At 44.5% G+C, this 26,327-nt stretch overlaps 3 protein-coding genes across 4 annotated transcripts in view; 1 reads left to right on the top strand and 2 right to left on the bottom strand.

Annotated features, from left to right (window-relative positions):
- Mtpbeta (mitochondrial trifunctional protein beta subunit) overlaps positions 1 to 965 on the bottom strand; it is a 42,980-nt gene extending 42,015 nt beyond the window's left edge. Inside the window, exon 1 of the mRNA XM_075668624.1 lies at positions 848 to 965. Coding sequence (XP_075524739.1) covers positions 848 to 905 — 58 coding nt within the window. The 5' untranslated portion in view covers positions 906 to 965. The remainder of the gene's footprint in view (positions 1 to 847) is intronic.
- Positions 966 to 1,126: 161 nt separating this feature from the next.
- Mtpalpha (monolysocardiolipin acyltransferase Mtpalpha) lies at positions 1,127 to 25,406 on the top strand. Its single transcript, XM_075668623.1, has 17 exons — positions 1,127 to 1,264; positions 1,677 to 1,718; positions 1,828 to 1,898; positions 1,957 to 2,090; positions 6,990 to 7,128; positions 12,536 to 12,655; positions 12,751 to 12,853; positions 13,295 to 13,417; positions 13,507 to 13,625; positions 15,047 to 15,213; positions 15,711 to 15,881; positions 17,366 to 17,588; positions 20,297 to 20,506; positions 21,476 to 21,671; positions 23,890 to 24,001; positions 24,125 to 24,215; positions 24,922 to 25,406. Exons 1-17 carry the CDS (start codon positions 1,207 to 1,209, stop codon positions 25,129 to 25,131), a joined length of 2,289 nt encoding a protein of 762 aa, XP_075524738.1. The 5' UTR covers positions 1,127 to 1,206; the 3' UTR covers positions 25,132 to 25,406.
- The window catches only part of LOC142557057 (putative ATP-dependent RNA helicase DHX34), a 46,616-nt gene continuing 39,944 nt past the window's right edge, over positions 19,656 to 26,327 (bottom strand). Inside the window, exon 18 of one of the 2 annotated variants that reach the window (XM_075668620.1) lies at positions 19,656 to 19,839. In XM_075668620.1, coding sequence (XP_075524735.1) covers positions 19,718 to 19,839 — 122 coding nt within the window. In that variant the 3' untranslated portion in view covers positions 19,656 to 19,717. Of the gene's footprint in view, positions 19,840 to 21,574; positions 21,711 to 26,327 lie in introns of those variants that run through there. The other variant, XM_075668622.1, reaches the window with a different exon arrangement.

Below are 26,327 nucleotides of genomic sequence, written 5' to 3'. Positions count from 1 at the left end.
CAAAGAGTCACTGCAGGGTACTGCTGGGAAAGTGTTGACCTTTACTAAGAGCAAATATATTACAAGAACTTTATTTCGCACCGCGTGTTAAATAGTACTGTTTACTACTAGTTTCCACATGCATTTTGTCGCCTTTAGTGACTGCCTGCGTTTTCAAAATACCTTCAATGCAACTCAAAACTGTTGCGTATGCACAGTGGTTACTTAAGAGGTGGCAAGTAAAAAATGAATACAAACTGATCAGTAAAAAGTGACGAGTCGATAAGAGGTATTGTTTTTTCTCGTTCAAGTTACTTCATCAGCGAGACCTCGCGGTTTTACAATAAAGGTCAGGTCATTTTCAATGAAGCGATGAATTCTGAACAATCCCAAAATTGTAGGCGCAACGCAAGATCTTGCGTGTAGAACGCAAACCACGAAGGCAAATACGCAGCGCCGACAGGAAACATTTAAGTTTCGACAATATTACGTTGTATCAGACAAGTGATGAACTTCTGAACAGTCCCAAAATCGTAGGCGCGACGCAAGATCTTGCGTATAGAACACAAACCACGAAGGCAAATACGCAACGCCGCCAGGAAACATTTAGGTTGCGACAATATTACGTTGCATCAGAAAGGTACCATCCTATTATCGGTAACCGGTCCAAGTAGGTGCAACATTTGCGGGAAACGCGAAATACGGGAACAAGGAAAAATTATTTCTCGTTCGGTGGTGAAGACGAATTGCAAATAAAACTAAAAGCGTTTAAATAAGGCATGACAGCGAAGGATAACAAGAGGCTTCACAAGTTCGAATTCAAGCGTGCACGTAAACAAAAGAATACCGGCCAGATCGTCGTACTCACAGAATTTGACGCGTTTCAACGTCGAGGACACACCGATACGTGCCGACACGAACGCCATGATTGCTGTGGACGGAACCCAAAAAACGTGACATGGGCGACGCCCCTAAACATTTTCCTCTAAATCTGTCCAACTGATCCGCGTGTCTAGAACGCTACTTTCAGACAACCAGAGTGTTTAGTCAACAAGCATAAAGTTAATGCGATATATTCATAAACTTTAATGCAAAAAGTTGGCATAGATAAATTTTTAAATGAAGACGACAAGTCATGTAAATAAGGTACGCATCGGGTCTTAGCGCCATCCAACCGGCTAGCAATCTCTCGGCAGTCATCGAGGAGGCGAAGTACGACAAATAAGCATGGCTTGTAGGGCGCTGGGACTTTTACGGAATTATCCTCATCTGATTTCCTCGATCCGTAAGTGCCTGATGAAGACTGACAGCACGTTGGTTCGCTAGTTCGTAACATTCAAGAGCGAAAGGCAGTGCTCCGTGGTTTTATACTATCGGGGTCACTCCAAGTAACCCCTATCTTGGTGGGCTTGCCCGTGTGAACGCTCGCGGGATTGTCGCGTTTCCTTTACGTCGCATCCCCGTGTCATCGCTGAAATCGTTGGTAGAGTGAAAGATAAGTAGTTGCGTGAAAATAAGCTGACCGGCGCATGCGGTAATAATGGATCGTGACTTGTCTGGGACGTTGTGTTATCTTGTTGCAAATTGTTCCTTGTACTATTTATTTCGTTGCTTTGGGACGTGCACACCAAAGTTCTTGTGAATGCGCGAAAACTTCGCGCACATGTCTCGCTGAAACGACCTGTTTTCTATTGCAGGAGGAAACTCAGTGAGGGCCTTCTCGCTCTCAAGCATGCGTCGTAAGTTGATCCTCGTCGCCTACCTGTCTGCGCGAATGCTCTTGAGCGATGCACCGTGGCCCCTCCTTTCTTTGAAATGCTTCCGTATTTCTCTTTGTTCAACTTTCAGAATTGAAGCACCTTAAGTACGACGTGAAAGATGGCGTCGCCGTCATACGATTTGACTCGCCCAATTCAAAGGTAACCTGGTTGTATATCTATATGCGGCGTGTCGTTAATGGGATTCCTACTGGCTTAGGTCAATTCACTGAATGCTGAAGTCATGGAGGATGTGAAAGCCATTTTGGAAGACTTCACGAACAACGGTTCAGTGTCCAGCGCCGTGCTGATCTCCTCGAAGCCCGGCTGCTTCATCGCTGGCGCAGATATCTTGTAAGGCGACACCTTCGTTAATGATATAGACTTAAATATTTTTCACGGCTGTAGTGATGATGAAAACGCTGTTAGGTTTGTACAAGCCGAATGATATATTTTTCAGCGTAGTGCAGATTATATTGGGACATATCCGAACAGGGCCATGGTGAAGGTGTTCTTAAATTGTATCAAAATATATGGTCAATATACCCATGAAAGATATGTTTCAGATACAACGTACAAGCTCATAAATGTGTAACTTTTGTAGATGCCCGAACTGGCCCACACATTTATTGAAGGTTACTCATCACAAAAAATAGACAAAATCTTGGTGAGCAAATTCAACCAGGTATCAAAGTTATGCACTGAAGCTTAACAATTTATTGTTAGATGCAGTGTTAGATGCATTCATGTAGAGAAGCCGGCTTGCGTGCATTCTAGAATATTTGCCCATTGAGATATGCGATCTGCAGCATATTTCACTTGCATAAGGTGGCAGCTGGTTATGTACTTCCTTGTGAAAAACTCTCTGTGCTAGCAGGTCCTCCATCATGCTAAACCGAGACCTGCATTCTGTTGTTAAGCAACTGCCACAAGCCATTCTCCTACTCTCTAAAAATTCAAAAATTACATGCATGCTGACCATGAAAGCAAAAACCCTGTGTACAATATGTGCGGCACCATCTCTTGTACTTGCCAGGCAACACAGCATCGTGGTGTGTTAAATCACTGACACAAAACCCAGCAAGCACCCGCCATGGTTGCTCAGTGGCTATGGTGTTGGGCTGCTGAGCACGAGGTCGCGGGATCGAATCCCGGCCACGGCGGCCGCATTTCGATGGGGGCGAAATGCGAAAACACCCGTGTGCTTAGATTTAGGTGCACGTTAAAGAACCCCAGGTGGTCAAAATTTCCGGAGTCCCCCACTACGGCGTGCCTCATAATCAGAAAGTGGTTTTGGCACGTAAAACCCCAAATATTAATTAAAACCCAGCAAAATGGATGTGAATGCTTTTGCTCTTGAAAATCAACCCCTCTGCTTCACCAGAATAAAGGTGATCTATTCAGCAATGTTGCAATGCTAAAACAATGTTGCAACAGCTAAAAAGCTGTTGCTGCAACAGCAACAGCTTTTTAGCAGACAAGCGTTTCCTCTATGGTGGCCTAAAATTGCAGGCTGTAAAGAATTAATGTTCTGGGTATAATCGGTAATGAGTGTCTTAAGTGACCCTTATTACAAATTATATAACCTTTATAGGGGGATATCATGAGAAGCAAACACTGACACCAAGGACAACATAGGGGAAATTACTTGTGCTTAATTAATGAAATGAAGAAACAGTAAATTCATGGAAATGAAAGTGGATGAGAAAACAACTTGCTACAAGTCGGGAATGATCCCACAACCTTCACATTCGTTTGTTGGCTTCTTATGATATGACCAATAAAAATCGGGCCCCTTGGTTAACCCCCTTTCTTCTCCTTTATAGGGGGAGCAGGTTAGATAATCAGATTAGATAACTGTTGGACCATTAGGGTGACAGAATGGGTACCAAGAGAAGGAAAGCGCAGTAGAGGACGGCAGAAGGTATGTGGTGCAACGAAATTAGGAAATTTGTGGGTGCTTGTTGGAATCAGTTGGCGCAGAACAGGGGTAATTCGAGATCGCAGGGAGAAGCCTTCATCCTGCAGTGGACATAAAATAGGCTGATTATGATGATGAGGAGGAGCAGGTAATTTTGCTTTTCTTTCTGTTCATCATGTTTATTGGTGTGAGTGAAAACAGAAATGAAATTAATTCTTGAGAAACTACAGAAGAAAGCCTGGATTCCCCTGTTTTGTATGTCTTTAGATACTCTTGGCTTCCTTCTAGAATTATGTGTTACCTATACAGTATACCTTAGGTGTATGTCAGATACAGTTACTGATACATTTTGTATCTTAAAATACATGCACTTTTGATATTGTTCAGCCCTGATACAAGGACAGAGTGGCGTTTGATGGCAACACTGGGGTCAGCCATAACCGACTAGAAGTGTTCTGGAGTTGTACAACAGATGTGAAAAATAGAAAAAAAAAGATGGAAGAATCCTTCTACGATTATTATGAACCAGACCGGCTTTGCACTGGTGGATAAGCAAAATAGAGTTGGTCATTGCAATAAGACTTCCACACGTTTTCGTTAAACACAATGTAACAAAATGTCGCCCCCAGCAAAGCTGCTTGCATGTGAACCTTCCGATATAAGTTCATGCTAGCGTATCTCTGCAGTGCCGAAACTTTCTCGCAGCAGATGGCAAACATTTTGCAGAGATCGATAGTGCAGAACCATCTGTAATGAGAAAGCAAGTAAACATAAAGAGAAATGATGGGTTATGAGCACAGTTTTATGTTGGACTGTTCTTTTTCTTTTTTTAAAGTGTTACTGGTCACTTCATTCCAGTGTGTTATGTGCACAGCTGTGGAAACCGGAAAATCCTGTCAACATGTCACTCGCAGGGCGAAATGAGCGTTTATGAACTTTTTTGTTAGTGTCGCTGAGTTGCTTCTCACTGTTCATGTCATAACTCAATTTGTGTGCAAAAGCCTGGAATTACAGATTTGCACGGCTGTGTAGATTTTTGCGAAAGGATAGCCACACATCTGTGTTTGGCCATCACAACAGTGATTGTCTTACATTGTGTGAATCACTTTCTTGACTGGTGGGTGACCACATTCTGGCCTTTGAGGAAATGGTCTTATTTAAGATGAGTTAATGTGGGTTCACATACACGCCATCAGTAGCAGCAGTTATTGTGGTTTCCTGACTGTGGACTATACAAGTTTAAATGTTGAAATTTGGGGAGGTGAAGACTACTACATGATTTTATTTTTTTTAAACGGAGCATGCTTTGGAACGGCATGCTTGACTTGTTTTGTTCAGACAGCCCAGACAAGAGTGATTTTGATGGGTCTTAAAACTGACTCTCATATGACATCTAATAAAGGACGCAAACTTTTACTGACAGGCAGTAAAATTTCTGCTTGCTTACTGCATACTGGTTATAGACGAGCTGACAAACTTGTTTGCGCTCGAAGTTTGTTCCTGCGGACTGTCTAATAAAAACTTATTTTAAGCCCGCATTTGTTTCTGGCTATAGCCAAGGCGTAGGCTATGGTCTGAAAGATGTGGTACATAACACCACTCTATATATATCTGCATGTATTGATCACATTTGCTATTATACCAGGCCAGGGCGAGCCTGTATGCAAATTCTTTTTTTTTTTAATTTCTCGGCAGGATTGTCAATTGATCTAGTGTGCAGTGTGAATGAGGATGCATTTTCTTGAAGTTTATAACTCTCCTGTTGTAATGCTTCCAGACAAAGCCAGGAAATGGCTGGAAATGATTAGGCTGTGTTTAGTGTTTTGTCAGGCAGTGCAAGATGTGAAACCTTTAAAAATAATACTGTGCACAGCAGTGTCTGGCACTTTATGTGGGCAGATGTGTTCGTATGCAAATGGCCAGCTAGATTTTAGTTTGCAAAAGAAAAGAGAAAGAAGGTTGCCATTGCTGTTGCTAAGCAAGATTTGCTTGATTCACACGAGGTAACCGATGTGCACATTTCTGTGTAGCTTTGAGCGGAAATGTCGTGTTGTTAAATAAGTCGAATCCATATAATTCGAACTCGTAGGGGCCCGAAAATTTGTTCGAATTGAAATGAGTTCGAATTAAAGGAAGCTAATTGAATGGAGGACTTACCTGCAGTAGCACATGTGCACTGAGCTTACACATGAGTAGGAATTTCCACAAGATTTATTCGCACGTATTTACAAACTACAGGCAGTTATTAGGCGTATTGGTGCTCTTACCGTGACAGCAGGCAGCGGGTGCACGCGTGTATAATAAAAGGAAACACGTCCCGTGAGAATTGCCCCTTCAAACTTTTGGTATGTTTCACCGCAATACTTCGCGTATGCTTCACCGCGTAACACGCCTGTATTGGGGCGAAGTTGACTTTCGGGAACCAGCATTATGCAACGCGCCGTGCTTTCCGCGCTCCGAAGGTATTGGCGAGGATTACAAAGGCGGAGTCGGCGCCATTGCTAACAGCGGCGAATTGTTTCAATGAAAAAACACGGCATCGAACATCAAGAGGTTGATGGCGAACGTCGAAGTAGCTAGGCCTAGCGTTGGCGTGGTGTGGATACGGCTGCCAGCCGATCTGAAGCAAAATGGCGGTGTTGGTGGCTTCGATTATTGCTGTTTCGGGCCTGCGCTCATGACAAAAAGTCTGGAAAGTCGGATAGTGAAGGTTTTTTGCGTCGGAAATTTCTGAAGTTCTTATACATTGATTCTTCGGGGTACGTGGCGGTGCCGCGACACTAACAGAAGTCACGAACAGAAGTAATCTGCGGTGCGCGTCTGCGCGCAAATTTCCGCCACGGCTTTATTTTTTTTCCTTCGCGCGCAGCTTTGAGAAGTCTCTCCTAAGCTTTTCCTCTGTGGCGAGGTCAGAACAATGCTAGTTGGAGGCGCCGCCGCGTGATTTGGCGCGTTGCTAAAAGCATTGTCGAAGCTCTGTATGTTCGAATTAACCGCCGCAATTGCTTTCGCGTTCGAAATACCGGGCGTGTTCGCCCGTTGGAATACACGTAGCTTTGAGGGACACCGTCAGTTCGAATAAACCGAAACTTCGAATTAACGAGATTAGAATTGTATGCCTAGTTTTTGTTATATCTATGTAATTACGAGAATGTTAAATTCTATTTCATTGAGGCTGTTTAGGCCTGGCTAGATGCAGGAAAAAAAAATATTCTCCGTAATATGAGTTGCTGTGCTAGTGCTTTTGTAGCCACCGTAGAATTTTTTTTCTCGTGAAAAGTGACCATCACTTTTAAGAAAAAGTGAATAATTCATGATACCCCGACCAACAGGATGCTGGACAAATGCAAGTCTGCAGCAGAAGGTGCTCGTCTTTCCCGTGAGGCCCAGGAATTGGTCCAGAAACTGGAAGACAGCCGCAAGCCTATTGTTGCAGCCATCATGGGTTCGTGCCTTGGAGGTGGCCTGGAGGTGAACGAGTCAAATCTTGCACATGGTCATCATAGCTGTTTGCAGAAAACTAGGAAACTCTCCTGCAAGATCACACAGCTTATATTTATAAGGATGTTGCACGTCATGTTTCTTCACAGTAGTCTTAGATTGTGGTGGTACAAGTCTGTGACTGAAACTACCATAGGCTGAAAATGAGGGAAAAGAATGTTTCCATCACGGTTTAAACTTGCATTCCACACAAGATGCAAGTGCATTACATTGAAACCATGCCAATTATATACTGACTTCAGGCACTGTTTGCAGTTGTACATGCCAAGAGAAGAGCTCAGAACCACAAACAGTGACAAAAGTTAACACTTTTATCCATAGTCATTCAAAAGGGAACAGCGGAGTGCATGTGTTTTGTACACCATAGCAAAAACCAAAAAGTGTGAAGCTGTATAACAAGCTCTGGTGTGTCACAAACACCACTCATGACTTATTACAGTTGGTCGTACGTGTTCGTGCCCTTTGGTTTTAGCTAGGTTGCACAAAAACCATGCACTGCGCTGTTCCCTTTTGAAAGACGTGGGATAGTAAATCAGACTTGTAGTGCAAATCGATTTTACGCGAGGAGGATGCAAGAAAAATAAGCTGACATGCACGTTTGGCTGGCTCCTGGTGACAACAGTATGCAGTCCTGTTGCTGGTTGTTTTGTTTCGTTGTCTTAAAGTCTAGGCAGGTTTCTGAAACGGCTGAGATGATTTACAAGTACACTGCACCCGAAGTAGTTGCATTTGTTCCTGTATCCAAAGTATCTTTCATAATTCAGGCATGACCTATACATTTGTGGATGCACTGAAACTGACCGAAGAGCTCCAAATATGCCATCATTCTTGCTGGCACCTTTCGATAATGCTGAGGAGCCCATTTGCTAAAACTAAAGATCCCATGTGCAGAATTAACTGGGGTCTGTAGAGGATGATGTTGCACAGGTATTTCAGTACACGCTCCATTCAATAAGCAGCTGTCTCGTACTGGGTTCTTCCCTAGATGTGCAGAGCCTGTCAGGCCATCTTTCGCTCCTGGTTCCCTAGAGGGCGCTGTGTGCTGCACATTTGCTAGCCCAGCGCTTGGCGAAGGGGGTGGACGACTTGCGCGAGCTATCCCCTCAGGTGCAGATCGTGGTGTGCACGGTGCCGGAGGTGCCTGTGCGTGACAGTCACGTACAAAGAGCCGTAATGGCTGCCAATGAGGCAATATGGAAAATGAGCCGAGAGAAAGGCTTCGAGGTTGTCGAAGTAAACAGGGAAGTGAGAAGTTGTGGTGGTTTTAAACGAGATGGGATCCACTTCAATTACAGGCTAGCACGAGAAGTGGGCTGGCGACTTGGGGGTCGCGCTGTTGCTTTTTTAGGGGGCCCGCGGGCGCTCAGGAGGTCAGAGTAGGTAGTAATAAAGAAGGTCCCCTAGGGGAACATCAGAAGAGCATCGCCGTCGATAACAGAAAAAGGAGGAAAGCAAGAACAAGAGCTCGCCATGCAATAGGCTACATAAACATGCAGGGCGGCAGAAGAAAGGAAAAGTGGGCAGAGATTGAGGAGCAGTTACATTGAGAACAAATAGGGGTGTATGCGGTTACAGAAACGCACCTTAGAGACTCAGAAGAGCCGCCAGTTATTGAGAATTATGTATGGGAAGGGTGCAACAGAACTAAGTCGGAAAGAAAGGGAGGGGGAGTCGGAATGCTCATTTATCAGGGAGCCAAATGGAAAAGAGTAAATTCACAATGTCAAGAGCATCTTTGGTTATCAGGTACAATGAGTGGGAAAGAAACTTGGCTTGGAGTTATGTATTTGTGGACCGGAATAAATTGCACAGAGAAGAATAAAGAGTTACTGGAATGCATAAGCGCTGATATTAGGGGTTTCGGGAATGGTGCTGAGATAGTCCTATTAGGTGACATGAATGCCCACATACAGGATTTAGATGGCTATACCGACAATAACGGGAAGTCAATGCTAGACCTTTGCGAGCAACATAACCTCGTGATCGTGAATACAGGGTCTAAGTGTGAAGGACAGATCACGTGGGAAGTGGGAAACCGGCAATCGACCATTGATTACTGTCTGATGACAGAAGGAATTCATGATAAGTTGAGAGAAATGGTCATCGATGAGGAAGGGTTTAGCAGCATAGGGAGTGACCATAAACGCATCATTTTGAAAATGGAGTATGTAGTTGGGAAAGAGAGCAACGAAAGCAAAATGGCCAGTCCAAATTTGAACGCTGAACAAATAGCAAATATAGTCACTAGAGTGGAGGAAGAAATTGGCAAGTCGCCAAGTAAGGGGTGGGAATATGGTGAGCTTCTAAGTGTAGTAACGACAGAAATACGGAAAGAGAAACAACATGTTCATTGGAAAGGAAAAAAGAAACCGAAAAGCTGGTGGAACAAGGAGATACGAGAAGCGATCGCCGGACGACAGAAAGCATCTCGAGAGCACAGGCAGGCAAAGAAGGCGCAGTTGCCACAGGATGAAGTAACCAGTAAATGGGAAATATACCGGGAGAAAAAGTCTATGGTTCAAATACTGGTGCAAGCAAAATTAAAAGGTGAAAGTGAAAGTTGGTTGTCAGAAATACGTGAGAAAAAGAAGGCCGCACCTAGAATATTTTGGAATCACATAAAATTATTAGGCAGGAAGTCAACAACAATACAACAACATATCCTAGACGAAGATGAAAACAGACTGGAAGGAGAAGCAGCAATAAATTACATCCAAAAAGTAACAGCCGAATCTTTCCAAGGCAAGGAGGAGGTTTTATTTGAAGAAAAAAAGAGCATGAAAGAGACCCAAGGGGGAAAGGAGCTAGTGCTTACAAATTTAAACTGGAAGAAAGCGGAAGAGAAAATTCCTAAGCGCACAGCTACAGGGCTAGACGAGGTTCCCGTTAGGCTGATAAATGAACTGGGACCAAAAAGTAAGGAAGCTCTCGTGAAAGCAGTTGAAAAAACTTTAAAAGATAGACGAATACCAGACAGTTGGCGACAAAGTAGAATGAATTTAATTTATAAAGGTAAGGGGGAGAAAGACAGAATTCACTCGTATAGACCGTTGACCATTACATCGGTAATATACAGGCTAGCAATGCAGGCAATCAAATTAAAGCTTCAAGCATGGGCAGAAAATAATGGCATTTTGGGAGAGCTTCAGAATGGCTTTAGAATAGGTAGGCGTTTGGATGATAACTTGTTTGTTCTTACTCAGTGTATTGAAATATCAAAAGCGGAAAGCAGACCGTTGTATGTGGCCTTTTTGGACATTACAGGAGCATACGACAACGTAGACCGCAGCATTTTGTGGGATATTCTGGAAGGGGAAGGCTTAGGTAACGATTGTATACAGCTTTTGAGAGAGATTTACCTAGAAAATACTGTTTGCGTTGAATGGGAAGGGATGAGGAGCGCGGAGAAAGTTCATATCAACAAGGGACTGAGGCAGGGGTGCCCTTTATCCCCACTGCTGTTTATGATGTACATGGTGAGGATGGAGAGGGCGCTAGAAGGAAGTAGTATCGGGTTTAATCTCTCATACAAACAGGCAGGTACAGTAATAGAGCAGCAACTCCCAGGTTTATTTTATGCGGACGACATTGTGTTGCTCACAAACAATCAGAGTGATTTGCAACGTCTGACTAATATCTGTGGACAGGAAGGCAACAATTTAGGTTTGAAATTTAGTGTTAGAAAATCAGGTGTTATGGTATTCAAAGAAAACAGTGAACAGACAGTGGAGATACAGGGCCAAGAAATACCTCGGGTAACAGAATATAAATACCTTGGTATATGGATAAACGAAAGCAATGGATATATAGACACACAGGAAAAAACCATAACAGTCAAGGGGAAGAGAAATGCAGCCATAATGAAGCACAGAGCGCTATGGGGATACAATAGGTACGAGGTGCTCCAGGGTATGTGGAAAGGTGTAATGGTTCCAGGAATTACTTTTGGAAATGCGGTTGTTTGCTTTAAATTAGGGGTACAATCAGGACTCGACGGGAGCCAAAGGTCAGTGGGTCGCCTCGCATTGGGTGCTCACGGAAAGACTACAAATGAAGCTGTGCAGGGGGATATGGGCTGGACTAGTTTTGAAGTGAGGGAAGCTCGCAGTAAAATTGATTACGAAGAACGACTGAGGAATATGGAAGAAAGTAAATGGGCTGGGAGAGTGTTCAGGTATCTGTACAGGAAAAACATTGATTCACAGTGGAGGAAAAAAAACTAGGAAGCTTACCAGCATATGCGGCCTGTGGGGTGGGCAACACAGCAACAAAGAAGGTCAAGCGGAAAGTCGGAGAGGCTGAATTAATCTCATGGGTGGCGGCAATGGAAAAGAAACCTGCCATGAGTAACTACTTAAGAGGAAAAAACGAAATCAGGAAAGAGACCATTTATGATAACTCAAAGGGAAGCTCATTACTTTTCGAAGCGAGATTGGGATGCCTTAGAACACGCACCTATAAAGCGAGATATAAGGAGGAAGAAGAAGCATGTGCTTGCTGCAGTAAAGCTAGGGAAACGATGGAGCATATTTTAGTAGAATGTGACGACGTCTATCCAGCGGTCGATTTAGGCACCACTGGCCTCCTTGAAGCCCTTGGGTTCAGCGGGAGCAGTGGTAAAGCAAACAGGTCCGCAATAGACATTAGTAAGAGGCGATTGGAGGATTGGTTGAAGAAAAGTAGGGAAACGACAAAAGACGGAGACGTACAAAAGCACAGTTCGCAATAGGGGATCAGAAAATTGGGACGTGGTAGTTCATAGGGGTTTTTTTTTTTCTTTTTTTTTCATTGGTTAACCTAGGTAGGATATTAGGCAGCATAGTAGCAAGAGCTTGGTGGCGCAACCCACCGCCCCGTTCCAAAGGGGACGCTCATAACATCCATCCATCCATTGTATTCACTCTATACTCACTAGCGGCCAACCACAGCTCCCCACCAGTCTTTCACTCTGTTCTGTAATCAGACAACATACATATGCTAATTATAACTGACACTATGTTGTGCATAATACATGAATTTCAGACAGAGAGTATTGACTAACTGTTCACAAGTTGTTTGTGTGATGTGTTGCAATCTGTGGCCAGCTGGGGATGTGTCTCCCATTAGTAAATTCTGACAGAAAAAGCATGTAAACAGTAATCTGTACTTTGCAAGTTTGGCATCAACATTTGCTGGAGTGAATGACAGTGCGAAAATCCTTTTAAACTTCGTTAACATTTTACCCTGTTTTTCCCTGCCAGTGCCTTTATGTCAAAACTTCAAGGCTTTTAGTGCAATGATTGTATGAGTTTGCAGCATTTGGCACCAATGCAGCGTAGATGCATTATTATTTCTAGCTTTATTTGAAAAACCTCTCACCTGAAATGAAACATTCCAGGTTGCGATGGCCTGCCAGTACCGGATAGCAGTCAAGGACCGGAAAACGGTCCTCGGTCTTCCAGAGGTAATGCTTGGAATTCTGCCCGGAGCTGGCGGGACTCAACGACTTCCAAAACTTGTGAGTGTGAAGTTGTTGCATGCCGTTGCAGTTTCTTGGTATCTTTGCGTTGCAATAGTTTTGTAATTGTGTTTTGTACACAACCATTTTTTCAGGTCCAGCTTCCAACAGCGTTGGACATGATGCTTACTGGCCGAAATCTCCGTGCGGATCGTGCCAAGAAGGTTGGGCTGATTGATCAAACAGTGGAGCCTTTGGGTATGGCATTGTATTAAGCCGTGCGATAAATGATCTGTTAGACTAGTGCTTAGTTACAAATGGCTTAATCACTAGAACAGCATATGTGCATACAATCACCTTCACATATGTACTTCCAATGGTCGCCCAACACTGTTATTGGATTTGTTGAGGCATGCTCAGGCTAATAAAAATTACAATTTGCAGCTGCTTCCAGATGTCAGGAAAAGGAAATGGAGTTGTTCTTAGAATAAATCTTTTCAAGTGGTAGCATGCGGTGACAAGCACAGTTGGATGACTAACATAATAATGTCTTTGTGAACTGATGATACTGTTCTTGAGTCAGATAGTTTGCCTGAATCCTATTTTTAAATGAAACGTTGTTAATTAGTTCACAATAATTCATTACTGTTTCTTTGCGGCGGCTCTGTCATTAAAAATTGACTGCATTCTTTTTTACAGGTCCTGGAATAAAACCCATAGATGAACGAATGATCGAGTACCTCGAAGAAGTTGCGATTCAGGCTGCCAAGGGCCTCGCCGATGGATCACTGAAGCCAAACCGAACACGTCCGCTGACGGAGCGTAAGTTGAAGAATTCTGTTGCCCTGTCTTTCTTTGTTTACACTATTGTGTCTGACCAATTTCCTTGTTTGTGAATCTTGCTACAATAGGTTTAATGAACAAAGCACTCCAGTATGAACTGGTACGGAACATGGTATTTGACAAGGCAAAGGGCCAGGTGATGAAGATGACGCAAGGACTGTACCCAGCACCGCTGAAGATTCTTGAGGTACTGTCCAGCTTGTTCCCACTGGTTTCACATGGACTGGGAAAAATGTCAGAATTTACCGAATGTTGGATCATCGAGGGTATCAAGAAAACAATGCTTACTACGTCAACACGCTTTTGTTTACTGAATGAATCAGTAACTCCCGTTCGTATTTTGCAGAAAAGCAGTGCGAGAGCTGCGGTTCTCGTCATCTTGTGACTGATTAGTGCTCGCAGCGGTGAAGGCCTCGCGGCTTCCTTCACAGCGCAGCCACGGCACATGTCTCCATCTGAGACACGCTTTTCACTACTGCGCGCACATCCCGATTTTTTTTCTCCAGTGTTGTCAGGTTCCCACCCATCGTGATGTAGACAGTGCTCTTCATTCTCGACAGCTTTGCTCAGAGTAAAAATGAAGCTCCCATTTGTTGCAACTGTGGACGAAACAGCGGTCACTAGTTCGAATTAACCGATGTGTGGCCAAATATGGCCGAATTAACAAGAGTTTCATTGCATTAAATAATGCATATGCCTGCCAGGCCCAAAGGACAAGTCCGTATTATCCGATTTTCTGAGTTAACGAGGTTTTACTGTATAGACTTCTAAACGAATAAGCTACTGATCATAACTGTATGTCCATATAGCGTCTCTATAAAGAAAAACTGAAGGGTATAGCGTGGTGCAGCCACCAGAGTTGGGCATGATGCATACCTGCAACCTGTGAACTTTGAAATTCATAAAAATTGTCAGACATGACAAAATGATAGAGTGAGTGAGGGAGGGAGGGGGGAGTAAAGGAGCAGCACACACTTTATTTACGATTATTTACACTTAAGCACAACATATAAGGAGCAACAAGCTAGGCAGTCTTATAAACAATACAGTGTTTTTTAGAACACAGTGACTTTTTTCAAGAAGAATACTCTTGCCAATTTAGCGTGCTTCAGGAAGTTGTCTGAATAAGCTTGCTTTAAACTAGTAGCTCTCTGTTTAGCATCTTGCATTGCTATAAAGGCTTGTGCAGATGCTATCGCAATTTTTTTTTTGCATTTTCCTTTCGAACATTTTTGTGCACAGAATCTCTTTTTTGTAAAACTTGGTGCCACATTAGTAAAACTGTGGAACAATTAAGCTTTATGACAAATTTGGGAGAGTTGGCAAGTACACTAATGTGCAAAAGTATGGCTAGCGTTGTTGCAAAGTTGCAGACCATTTGCTGCTGGTTCTCGGAGTTGTGCAGGTTCTACAGGCTGTCCTGTAGCAGTTGTCAACAGCAGACCTAGCGGTGCTTCCTTAAATACCACTGCTGTTGACAGCTGCTGCATGCTGTACCACCTTAAATCGAATGGTCAACACTTGTTACACCATTTGGTGACTGCGCATTCCATGCACTTCCGCATGAGGGACCTAACAACAACGACCTTTGCTTCTGTTTTTGCACAGGTTGTCAAGACTGGTGTCGTGAAGGGCCCCAAGTTTGGCTACGAAGCTGAACACTCGGGCTTTGGCGAACTGTGTGTCACACCACAGTCCAAGGGGCTCATGGGGTTGTACTTTGGCCAAGTTACCTGCAAGAAGAACCGCTTTGGGCAGCCACAGAATGAAGTCAAGTGAGTGTCTTTGCTGGCCCATCACCATTCGTTAAGTTAATCTGGCTTCGAACTGTGTATCAAAATGCGAGTCCTTCTGACCACAGTCAGGCATGTTCACAGAATTCCCAGCTTAACCTTTTCTATTTGCTTCGCTTCATAAATTGTGTAGGACGTTTTCTGTAATGTCATCGCTTGACACCACCATGGCTGAAAGGGTTCAGAATAATTGATCCGGTGACTGTTCTAATGAATGGTGCTCACACAAAGCTGACTTACAAGAATTGGTCAGTGACATTGTGCACTCAAGGCCAGGTGAATATGGTTTCAAATCATTTTTTTCTTTCATTTTTTTTTATTGTGACAGGAAAGTGTACAAGCCAAAATCGCAAGTATTTTTTGCAGTATCAAACATGGTTTGGCAAAGTGGTCATTCACTAATGGTTACGACTTCACATGATAAAATTCAAAAGTCTGTCCAGCGAAGATGCACAACTAACTACATTCCCTTTTTGCAGGAGAGTGGGCATCCTCGGAGCTGGCCTCATGGGTGCTGGAATTGCGCAAGTCTCGGTGGATAAAGGCTGGAGTGTGGTGCTCAAGGACACTGCGCAGAAAGGACTGACACGTGGCGAGCAGCAAGTCCGCAAGGGTCTGGACGAAGGCGTCAAGAAGAAGCGCTTCTCCACGTAAGCCTTTGGCATGCGGCCGGTTTCAGACTAAATCAGCTGGAGGAAGGGACAAGCCTTGTTCTTGAACGCCTCCTACTACAAATTGTTGCTGTCAAAGTCGATCTGTACAACGTCTTGGCAACTCTGTGTAGTGCAGCAAAAGTGGTTGCGTCAACCAACCAAAACAAAGCACCAGAAGAAGCACTCCACTGTCGTCTGCCGCCGATTGACCTCTGCGTAGTGCCATTTAGATGGAAGCTTCACACAAGGATTAGCAGCACACAATGGGCAAGCTCGCCCCTTCCCCCCCCCTCACCTTCTCCAACTCTTGTTACTGATTAGCTGACACGAACTCTAGCCTTTGTTGGAATGTGATGAGTTCCTAAGACACAAGTCCTCGGTTGTGGTGCTGAGTCCAGTTGACTAGACCTGTTAATGTACTCTATGTGGGCCACCAGCACTGGCCATAATGTTGAGCGTAGTTGTGGTGGAGTGGTCCAGCTCTACCTGTTAAAGGGAGGGAGGGTGGTATGCTTGAACGAGTCAAAAGTATTTCCTTCCTTTAAAGTGCCACATTTACCTGAATCCAGTGTGCAACCTTTTTCAGAGAAAATGGCGGTGAAAATTGCCTCTGCATTACAGTCAGATTCGAAACCAAAACCGTGTTCATGGCATTGGCAACAGTCTACTGCCAGAGCCGTCAGACGCAATGTCATCGTCATCACGAAAATGGCGACAGAGCATGTTTCTCCGAAGGTTGCTGTTGGTTCATTTTATGCTGGACTACGATCCAGGGCAGTATTCTCGGCCAATAACTTTCAGAGTTACTATCACTTTTGTGAGATTTCATGCAACTCAGCACCGTATGCGCTGTCCTAACCGGTGACCAGCATTTCTGGCGCTGGCATGGATACACTGTCGGCCATATAGCTCGACAAGTCCCATGCAGTCTCGCGAAAGTGATCGCAGTATCTAAAGTGATCGCTTAGGAATACCACCCCTGTGTGCTTGATATCCGTGGCCAATTGCTAATGGCAACGACGAGATGCCGCTTCGTTATGAAAGCTCATTAAAAAAATTCCCATCTGTGAAGGTAAATTTCACAGGTATCATTTTTTTCTGATTGCGAATGTGGGGGCATGTTATCTTTTTCCATTATGAGAACCAGCAGCATGTTATATAAGTGCGACACAGTGCTTTTTCGATCGCGATTGGCTCCTTTGCTCAAGCTACAGGAGGGAGCCAATTGCAGTCGGAAATTTTGACGATCCAGAGTGGGCTCGATCGGGATTGAAAGTGGCTGTATGACACCGGTATTACATTCAGGTACACTTTTATTTTCTTACCTTAACGAAAATTTGGTGTACGTTAAATTCGGGGGTGCTTTAGAATCGGGTAAATGCGGTAAGTTCTTAACTTGGAATATCCATTCCTATGTCAGTTCTTTATGTGCACGTTCTTATCCTGTAAATCTCAAGTTGTCCTTTTTCTGTGCCTTTCAGCTACGAGCGGGATCTCTACATGTCGGCACTTGAGCCCACGCTCAACTACGAACACTTCAAGTCAACCGACATTGTCATTGAAGCAGTGTTCGAGGACCTCGCCGTCAAGCATGCTGTGCTGAAGGAAGTGGAGCAGGTCATTCCGGCGCACTGCGTCTTCGCATCCAACACCTCTGCGCTGCCCATTTCCAAGATTGCCCAGGCTAGCAAAAGACCTGAAAAGGTGAGTCCTTACTTGAGCTGCAATGATGGTGTTTACATTACGCTACAGTGCGAGTGAATGGAACTCTGGCTGGATTCATACTACATTGTTATAAATAAAGCATTAATGCACTGTAGCTGAGTCACACAAGCGAGACATTACAGTGCATATTGCGGCATGCTGTTTGTCACTTTGGTTATGAGTATGTAAGCTAGCTGTTGCACATAGTCAAACAGCATGATAACGAAAGCCCGAGACTATGAAATTCTCATGGCAACGAAATATTCTCGCATCCCTGGCGAACACTTGTAGGACTGAATGCATTTCATATCTTTCGACAAAGAAATGTCACTAAACTGCAATCCTGCTTTTAACAAAGGCTGACAGAACCTTAGTCTCCATATTTTGTACCCTTGTGATGCTAACGGATTCCAAAAAGTTCTCAAACACACTTTCTGTTCACTTGAATTGCATAATATAATGCCACAGTATACGTGTGTGCCTGCCACCATTGTTTTGTTTAACTGCTCTGGAAACACTTCATAGCCTCCATCTTGATTGTCAATTGATGTTTCAGATGGCAGAGCCGCATCACCATCAGTCTATACTGATGTGTTGACCTGTGATGTAATAAGCTGGTGTGAAAGTCTCAAGTCATGAGCTTGTCAAAATTTAGTGCAATTTGAAAATTAGCGTCTTGGTTTTTGCAGCTGCAGCTCACACGTGTAACTTCACCTATGGCTGTAGTGTATGACGATTAGAAAGGACTGCCTCGATGGTACTGTGGATCATACGCTCACACGTTGCTTTTAAAGGAACCCTGAAACGGTTTTGATGATTTTGCACAAATATACTGAGTCGTTAGGATAAGTCCTTGTGATCATTGGTTGACGCATCTAAGCCTAAAGCGTGCATTATAAGGTTTTAAAAATGTACATCGCTTCCGATCGCAGCATGCCACTTGGCTGAGTTTTCAGCCGCCCGTGACCAGGTGACGTGAGGTGACCATATGATGCCAGCAGGGCAAGCTATCCGACAGGCTGCCCAGGGAGCGTCCACGATAATTTTTCAAACTTTATGGTGAACAAATGTTGTTTGTAATAGTTGGAATGTTAGTTAATTTGTTTCTATAAAAACAAAGTAACAGAAAGAGAATGCACAAGGACACTTTATCACTATGCTCAAGACTTCCGGCACACAGCAAGTGTCGTCTGCTTATGCTACAACATGCTCTGTGTTCACGAGAGCCCCGTGGTCAGTGTTGGGTCTCAATCTTTCTTTTCACAAGCACCATGGTTCGTCCTTGTTACGTTGTGGGCTGCAAACGTAGCAACTGGCAGTATGTCAAGCTGCGACATCGCTTCCCTCTGCAAGGCAGCAGAGTAGCTAAGTGGCTGCAGCGCATTGGACTGTCGCTATCCGATCGGTGCCAGGATTTGCGCGTTTGCGGCCGTCAGTTTACGCCAGAGGATTACTACCACAATAATATTTAGTGTATACAGTATTCGGGTAAATGCAAGTGCAACCAGACTGGGTGTTTCACGGCATGAACGGAGGTGCAAACATGAACGGTCTGCACGGTGCCGCCACTTGGTGGCACAGAGCTCAACCAAACACATACCTAATATAGCAGTAACAAAGTGTATTCTACTTTGTTGCTGGCGTAAATTTTTGGCAGGAGCATAGTCATGAACACATTGTTTCTCTAAATATTTGAAGTGTCTTACACTTGGTTAGACCAATATTGGCTCTCTGTTTGGCTAAGCTCTATGCCATGAGGTGGCCGGACTGTGCAGGCCACTCACATACGTCTATGGTAAAGCACCTTTATCACAGCAATAGTAGTATGGAGGGGCTCTAGTTTACACATCATACCTTGCCGGTGAAGCAGCGCTTGACGTGGACACAGTGAAGACACACTAGAAAAGACGACACTCGCTGCTGGAACGTTGTGCTAGTTGGTTATTAATCATCATACCTTGCTGGTGAGGCAGCGAGTGTCATCTTGTGTGTCTTCACTGTGTCCGTGTCAAGCGCTGCTTCACCAGCAAGGTATGATGATTAATCACCAACTAGCCCAACTTTCCTTCCACATTACTGAACTTTAGTTTACACCTCCACCCATTTGTCAAAACGCAGCTCGCCTGTGGTTACCGGACACGCTCAGTGTTGAATGCTCGCAACGCACGCTGCTTTGATAGCTTTTGCTTGGGATCGACTGCCGGGTGCCTGGCAGAGAGGTTGGAGAGGCTCCGCGCTGGCTCCAAGACAACTGAAAGTAGACGACATGACCTCCCATTGTGACGGGGAGCCATTGAAGGCGGAGCTTAGCCTCAATCACGTGGTGAACGAGTTGAGGAGAAAGTGCATGGCTATGGAGGAGGGTAACTTGTAATAGGTCGTAGTCCTCTTAACATGAGACGCTTCACATAAATTGTGGTTCGAATAATTTACTGTAGCTGTACCCTACGTGTCTACAAAGTTTGTCTGAACCGTCTCGGAGACTCTTTAACAGATTGCAGCTCAGTACATTGCAGTTTGTTTTTATACGCAGCCACAGTTCCATTGGCTGATTTTATTTCACCTTTGTAAATACAAAATGTTCGTCTCAAAAAGCTTCTAGTACTGTGTGCAGATGTGATGAAAAGTGTCTGGTGAAGACGAGCCTTGCAGAAAAGCATGCCAGCTTGCGTCACCGCAATTCACCGTTTGGTTTCAATGTCGTCTAGGTGGTGGGCATGCACTACTTCTCCCCCGTCGACAAGATGCAGCTCCTGGAGGTCATCACCCACGAGAAGACGTCACAGGACACTGCAGCCACTGCCGTCGCCGTGGGGCTCAAACAGGGCAAGGTGGTCATCACAGTCAAGGATGCACCTGGCTTCTACACGACGCGTATCCTGGCGGCAATGTTGGCTGAAGCCATCAGGCTTCTGCAGGTGGGAACACTGAACCAGTCACCACTTTCCGGTGACAAAAAATAGACAGTTGCATGTACAGTCAAAACTCTGTATGACGAACATGGATATATAATGGAGTAAGTCTACAATTTGGTTGGCCATGCTTTTTATTTTTCAGTGAATATTTTACTGCTATAACGAAACCAAAAAGGCGAGGTCCCACCTAGTATCAGTTATAGTGAAGTAAATATTTGTTTGCTCAGCAGCTCAAGATATGCCAAATGCTCGGCAAGACCAACTGAAATGGCATATTTAGATGCACAAGCACATTTTGGCTCGCAGCAAGCCACACATCGTCACATCGATTACATAGTTACATATCAACCTAGCTGCCTACATGTCGTCAAAGTTGACAGGAGAACCTTTGCTGCAGTATAGCTGTGTTATGCAGTAAAGCTGGTTTTGGTTTTCTATTTATTGCACCGCACAGGGCAATTTTCATAGCAATATTCCAGAAAAAAAAAAAAAGCACATTAGAATCGGGTAAGTACTGTAATTGGACATTGTGGGCTATGGTTATTGCTTGAAGATCTTCCTAGGGCGGGCCAAAGATATTCATAGCACATTCACTGACCCCTAAGCTTCGCCGAGACAAATGCTGCCACTAAAGGGGTCACTGTAGAGGTCAGATGCATGCGTGCTGACTGGTCAATTTCAGGATTGAAATAATGAAGGTTTGGCGCCTTAAAAATGCATGGGCGCCGCCCAGGATTTCCGATGTGGATTGATTTAACCAAAGTCTACTATATAACTACCTAACAAAGGTATTTTGGAATTTGATGCAACTTTATTATAACTAGGTTTGACTATTCACTGTTGTCGGTGCTGCGATGAAGTAAGTTGTTGGTGGTAGACCTTGCTAACACATCCATTCAAACACTGCTGTTTGACTTCTCTGGCACTTCACCTCCCTCTTCAGAAGTGCTTGTTTGTGTGAAACGCACGCAGGAGGGAGTCACGGTCAAGGAGCTTGACTCTGTGACCAAGAAGTTTGGCTTCCCCGTTGGTGCGGCTACGCTGGTCGACGAAGTGGGCATCGACGTGGCCGAGCACATTGCCGAGTACCTGAGCAAGGAGTTTGGCACCCGATTCCAAGGCGGCAACCCGCAGATCCTCAAGGACATGGTTGCCGCGGGATTCCTGGGTTAGTCTCCGAGAGCGTGCCCAGTGCTTCTTCATCCATCTGTGGAGGGATGGGAGGAGATCGAGGGTGTGAGGAGTACTGCTGGCAAAGGTTTTTGACAGGAGGAACCATTTCGTTGGGAGCTGCGTTCAACACAGGCACATCAGCACAGACTTTTCTAAAAATACTTAATTTTTAGAGAGAACTCTGGCACTAGTTTCTGCAGAGGGTTTAAGTATGGTTCAACTCACTGGTTGCATGCCATGAATGGGCTTTCGAAGAGCTGCAGCCTAACCTAACATTAAGTATAAACCCCGTGCAAGTGATCTTGCATGTGATGGCGACAAATCAAAGCGATGGCTGTCGCGTTTGTTCGTCGCCTACAATTCGTACTCCACACGAGCGATGACTTTAAGCGACGTCTCGTCACTGTTGCTGGTATTAGGGCAGTAAATACATGCCGAAACTGGCGTGACGTGTGCTTCATTAATTTAAGTTGATGTGTTTTACTGTAAAGAGCAGCATAATATATTTCTGAAGGTCTTGCAGCAGGTTCTTATCCTTGCACGTATCAAAATTTAGTCATTTGCTTGTTCCATGCGACAATCGGTTGTAGTAGACTGATGTACATCTAGTTCTGGCTTCGTGCTGTTGGCTAGTCGTTCGTAGCACTTCCGGGCAACGAGTGACAAATTCTAGATTTCCAGAACCGAGCGACATAAACGAGCAATCTGTTAGTGCGACGGCCCGTTTCGTAGCTCATTGCCATTGCGCACAACATCACTCTCATGGGGTTTTGGCTTATGCTGGCGACTATTGGACATTGTGCTTTACATTGTGTGCCACTTCTTTTAGAGCGCAGCTCTTTGGCGTCCGTTCCTGGGTTTCGCGTCGTCGTCGGCGTCGGCGTCGGCGTCGGCCTCGTAACCAGCTCCGCCCCCCTTTCATCCCCCCAGCGCTAGCAGCGACCGACTGATACCGCTGGATGCCGCTGACGCCGCTAGAGAGTCAAGATAACGTGACTGCATAGAACACCGTCGCCGCCATGCAGAAAGAGTATCAGTCAAAGGCATCAGTCAGTCGCTGCTATCTCTTCCCTCCTCCCTTTATCGTGTTGTCCGCTTGCTGCGCGCGCTTCTGCCCCCATCGTTTGCCGCTGGGTGTACACGCCGCCCCCCTCCGCTTCCGCTTACTGCTGGTTGCTCTCGACGGCGGCGATGAGCCTCCGCTTCGGCGGCGCGAACTGCAGGGTCTTCTCGGCGGCGGCGATGAGCTTCTGCTTCAGCCTCGCTTACTGCTGGTTGCTCTCGACGGCGGCAATGAGCCTCCGCTTCGGCGGCGCGAACGGCAGGGTCTTCTCGGCGGCGGCGCTTAGCCTCTGCTTCCCCCACGGCTGTGACAACCTCGCGAGGCACTTGTATAGATCTCGTCTTTGAGAATCAAGCATTGGTGTACCAAGTCGAACATATATCAGTCTATTTCTCCGACCACAAAGCTTCCTTCATGACTGTCAAGAACTGTTAGTGGAGTCTTTGTTAAAGGAATGCGTGTGAAAAATAAAAAAAAAATTCTGTGATAGCGCATACATGTGATGCTCGATTTCTTTGCCTCAATCTATCCAAAAGGTGAAACAGCTTATTTGCTGCGCTCAAATTTCGCATTAGGAAGTAACGTAATCGTCGGTAATTTTTTTTTTAACCCATACTTATGGGCCTTGTGCTGTATTTTCTGCAGTTTCGGTTCAACATTGAGGCCTCAATACAGCACACCCATCCTATTGAGAGAATCGCTCGCCTGTGCATTGGGCATGCCAAACGTCTTGCATAGAACTAAACAGCTGAACATGTGCCTGCAGATGTACACTCATGAACAAATAATAAATCAAGGACACAATCTCGCACTGCTATTTATCTGGTTACCAAAGATGGTATAAACCTCGCACTAAGTGTACAAGCCGAAATCATGCTTCTATTAAACATATTGGTCAAAGCAGGAATAAAGGAATAAAGGAACACATTCTAGTTAGCATTAACTTGTTCGTATTTATTGCCCACAATAGTTTTTTGTTTATAGGGAAACGTAGCCTGGAAGGTATCATTGCAGTTATACTGCAGATGATTTCTTAACAAATAACATGAAACACAAGTGTTTGAAATGAGCGAAGTTTAACTAGACCACAAGGGATTTACTGTACTGTAGCCTCAGTTTCATATTTTAACTGGTTGCTGCTGCCCTGCAGGACGCAAGTCTGGCAAGGGCTGCTACATCTACAAGCCTGGTGTCAAGGATCGGCCTATCAACGCTGAGGCAGAAAGTATGCTCAAGAAGTACTCCCTGCCAAAGAAGCTCGAGTAAGAACATGCTGCTTTGCCCATTATCTCTACACTCCATGTAGATTTGCAACATCTCCCCATTTTTCCATTTTACAAGCTAGTGCTAGCACTGATTTACGGATCTTTGCCTTTCTGCTGCAGCAACACAGTGGAAGAGCTCCAGTTTCGGCTAGCTAGTCGATTCATCAATGAAGCCGTCCTCTGCCTGCAGGAAGGTGTTCTAGCCAATCCAGTAAGTCTGTGTGTTTGGCAACCATGGTAAAATATTGAAGCTACAGTGTAGTTATGCCACCTGCTGCCGAAATTTCAAAGCTCAGATGCCAGAATTCAGACTTTATGCACAGATACCTTTAATAAGCATACAATATAGTATTCCAGTACAACATTGCATAGGACTAGTTAGTGATACTTTAACGGGATGCGTTGAGTGCCGACAAAACAACATCTTTTGTATTATTATGTATTGTGTATTATGTATTATGTATTTTGTATGTATATGTATTATGTATTATTATGTATTATGTTGCTTTGTCTGCTCACAACGTCTTCCATTATGATGAGCATACAACTGACTCCCTTCAAGGCTATTTAGTACAAACTTTGTGGTTCAAATGCTAACCTGCGAAAGCAGATCAGTGGGGGCGTCTAAAAATGTAGTGTCGACATACGGGGGGCCCTAGCATAAGGCCCTAGCATTTGGCCTTTGCTGTAGGACTTCGCTTCAGTGGGGGCGAAATGCAGATGTGCTTAGATTTATGTGCACATTAAAATACCTCAGATGTTCAAAACTAATCTGGAGCACTTCACTATGATGCATCACTTAACCCCAGTGTTGCTTTTGGATCTTGAACCCCGTGAATCAAACAAACATGGCGCGACTAAACAACAATCGCTTCTGAAACTAATGTCACTCCCGTCTGTTCTTTCCTGCCATACAGGTTGAAGGTGACATTGGTGCTGTGTTTGGCCTGGGCTTTCCACCATTCTTGGGCGGCCCGTTCCACTTCATCGACACGTACGGCGCGGACAGGCTCGTCCAGTGGATGGACAAGTTCACGCAAACATTTGGACCAGAGTTTCAGCCTTGTCAACTTCTAAGGGACCATGCCAACGACACTGCCAAGAAGTTCCATGCAAGGAACAAGTAGACGTTCACCTCATCATCTAGCACTGCCGTCAGACGGTCATCGCTACTACTAGTTTTGATTGTGTACTTGGTGATTTGCATAGAGGACTGCCGCATGGGATGTAAATATTAATTGTAGGGGAAGCATGTTTTTTTATGTTGACGTTTTGAGTTACGAGTGTATTTTGAAAATGACTTTCTCTTCTGTCATGTTGTGTCCTTTTATACGGGGCGCCTGGCCAATAAAAACACACACATCAACTGTTAACGAAAGTCTGATGTGCTGCTTACTTTTTCTTTGAAGTTTGTTTATCTACAAAAAACTGTACACAATGCCTTCACACCATGGATGCCAGCATAGCTAGTCGAAGTTTAAAACGGTTAAGCAAAACAGTAACACTGCAACGTAAAGGGGCAGAGAATAGCTTTGTTTCACATTCAACGAGCACCACAAAACTTCATAAGAAGCCTCCTTAGTGATGATCTGGAGGTGAATACAGAAGAATCTAATTCGAACTCGAAGGGAACTGGAAATTTATTAGAACAAGGTGGAGTTAGGACTAAGGAGAGCCACTTTAAATATAGTGCCCGATAAATTGTATGGTACAGCGCACAAAACCAAAACCGTCATGACACATTGAAAGTCTTATCTTTCCATCATAAGATCGTGCTGAAAGAAGCCTATGTTCCATATAAAGTGCAAGTCCAAGGCTTATCCTATGCACATACCCAAGAAAGTGGACAGAAGGGTAGCCATTGCAGTAGCTTTAATGGTAAAGCACTGCACGCTTAATGCAAAAGATGTGGGTTTGGCTCCTAGCTGTGGCAAGTTCCCCTATGCTTTTCGTTGCTACACAGCCTGTTTGATTCTTATGTTATGACTAACGAAGGATTGAGCTCCTCTGTTCCCCTTGTCGCACTCTGCATCAAAGTGATCGACAAGTGCTTATAGCAGCCTCAGTGTGGAGCACTTGTCGAAAACTTGGCCCCAGGTTAAGGCTTGCCCTGCTCGGCAGACACTGCTCATCACTTCGAATCTCCATCTTATCTGGTTTTTTTGCTTTATAAGTTGCAAATCATTCATAACCATACATAACACGTGATTAGGATGAACATAACAGACTGTTGCCTTGCTAGGAAGCATAACCCTAGAATTGTCACAAGAACACAACCAGCAAGTGCTTCTCTCTGTCAGCGTTGCACTTTTTTGGCTAAGAC

Source organism: Dermacentor variabilis, chromosome 9 (genome assembly GCF_050947875.1).
Source record: "Dermacentor variabilis isolate Ectoservices chromosome 9, ASM5094787v1, whole genome shotgun sequence".
Taxonomy (NCBI): Eukaryota; Metazoa; Arthropoda; class Arachnida; order Ixodida; family Ixodidae; genus Dermacentor; species Dermacentor variabilis.
The sequence above is the reverse complement of the archived record's forward strand: the minus strand, read 5'-3'. Positions and strand labels throughout refer to the sequence as shown.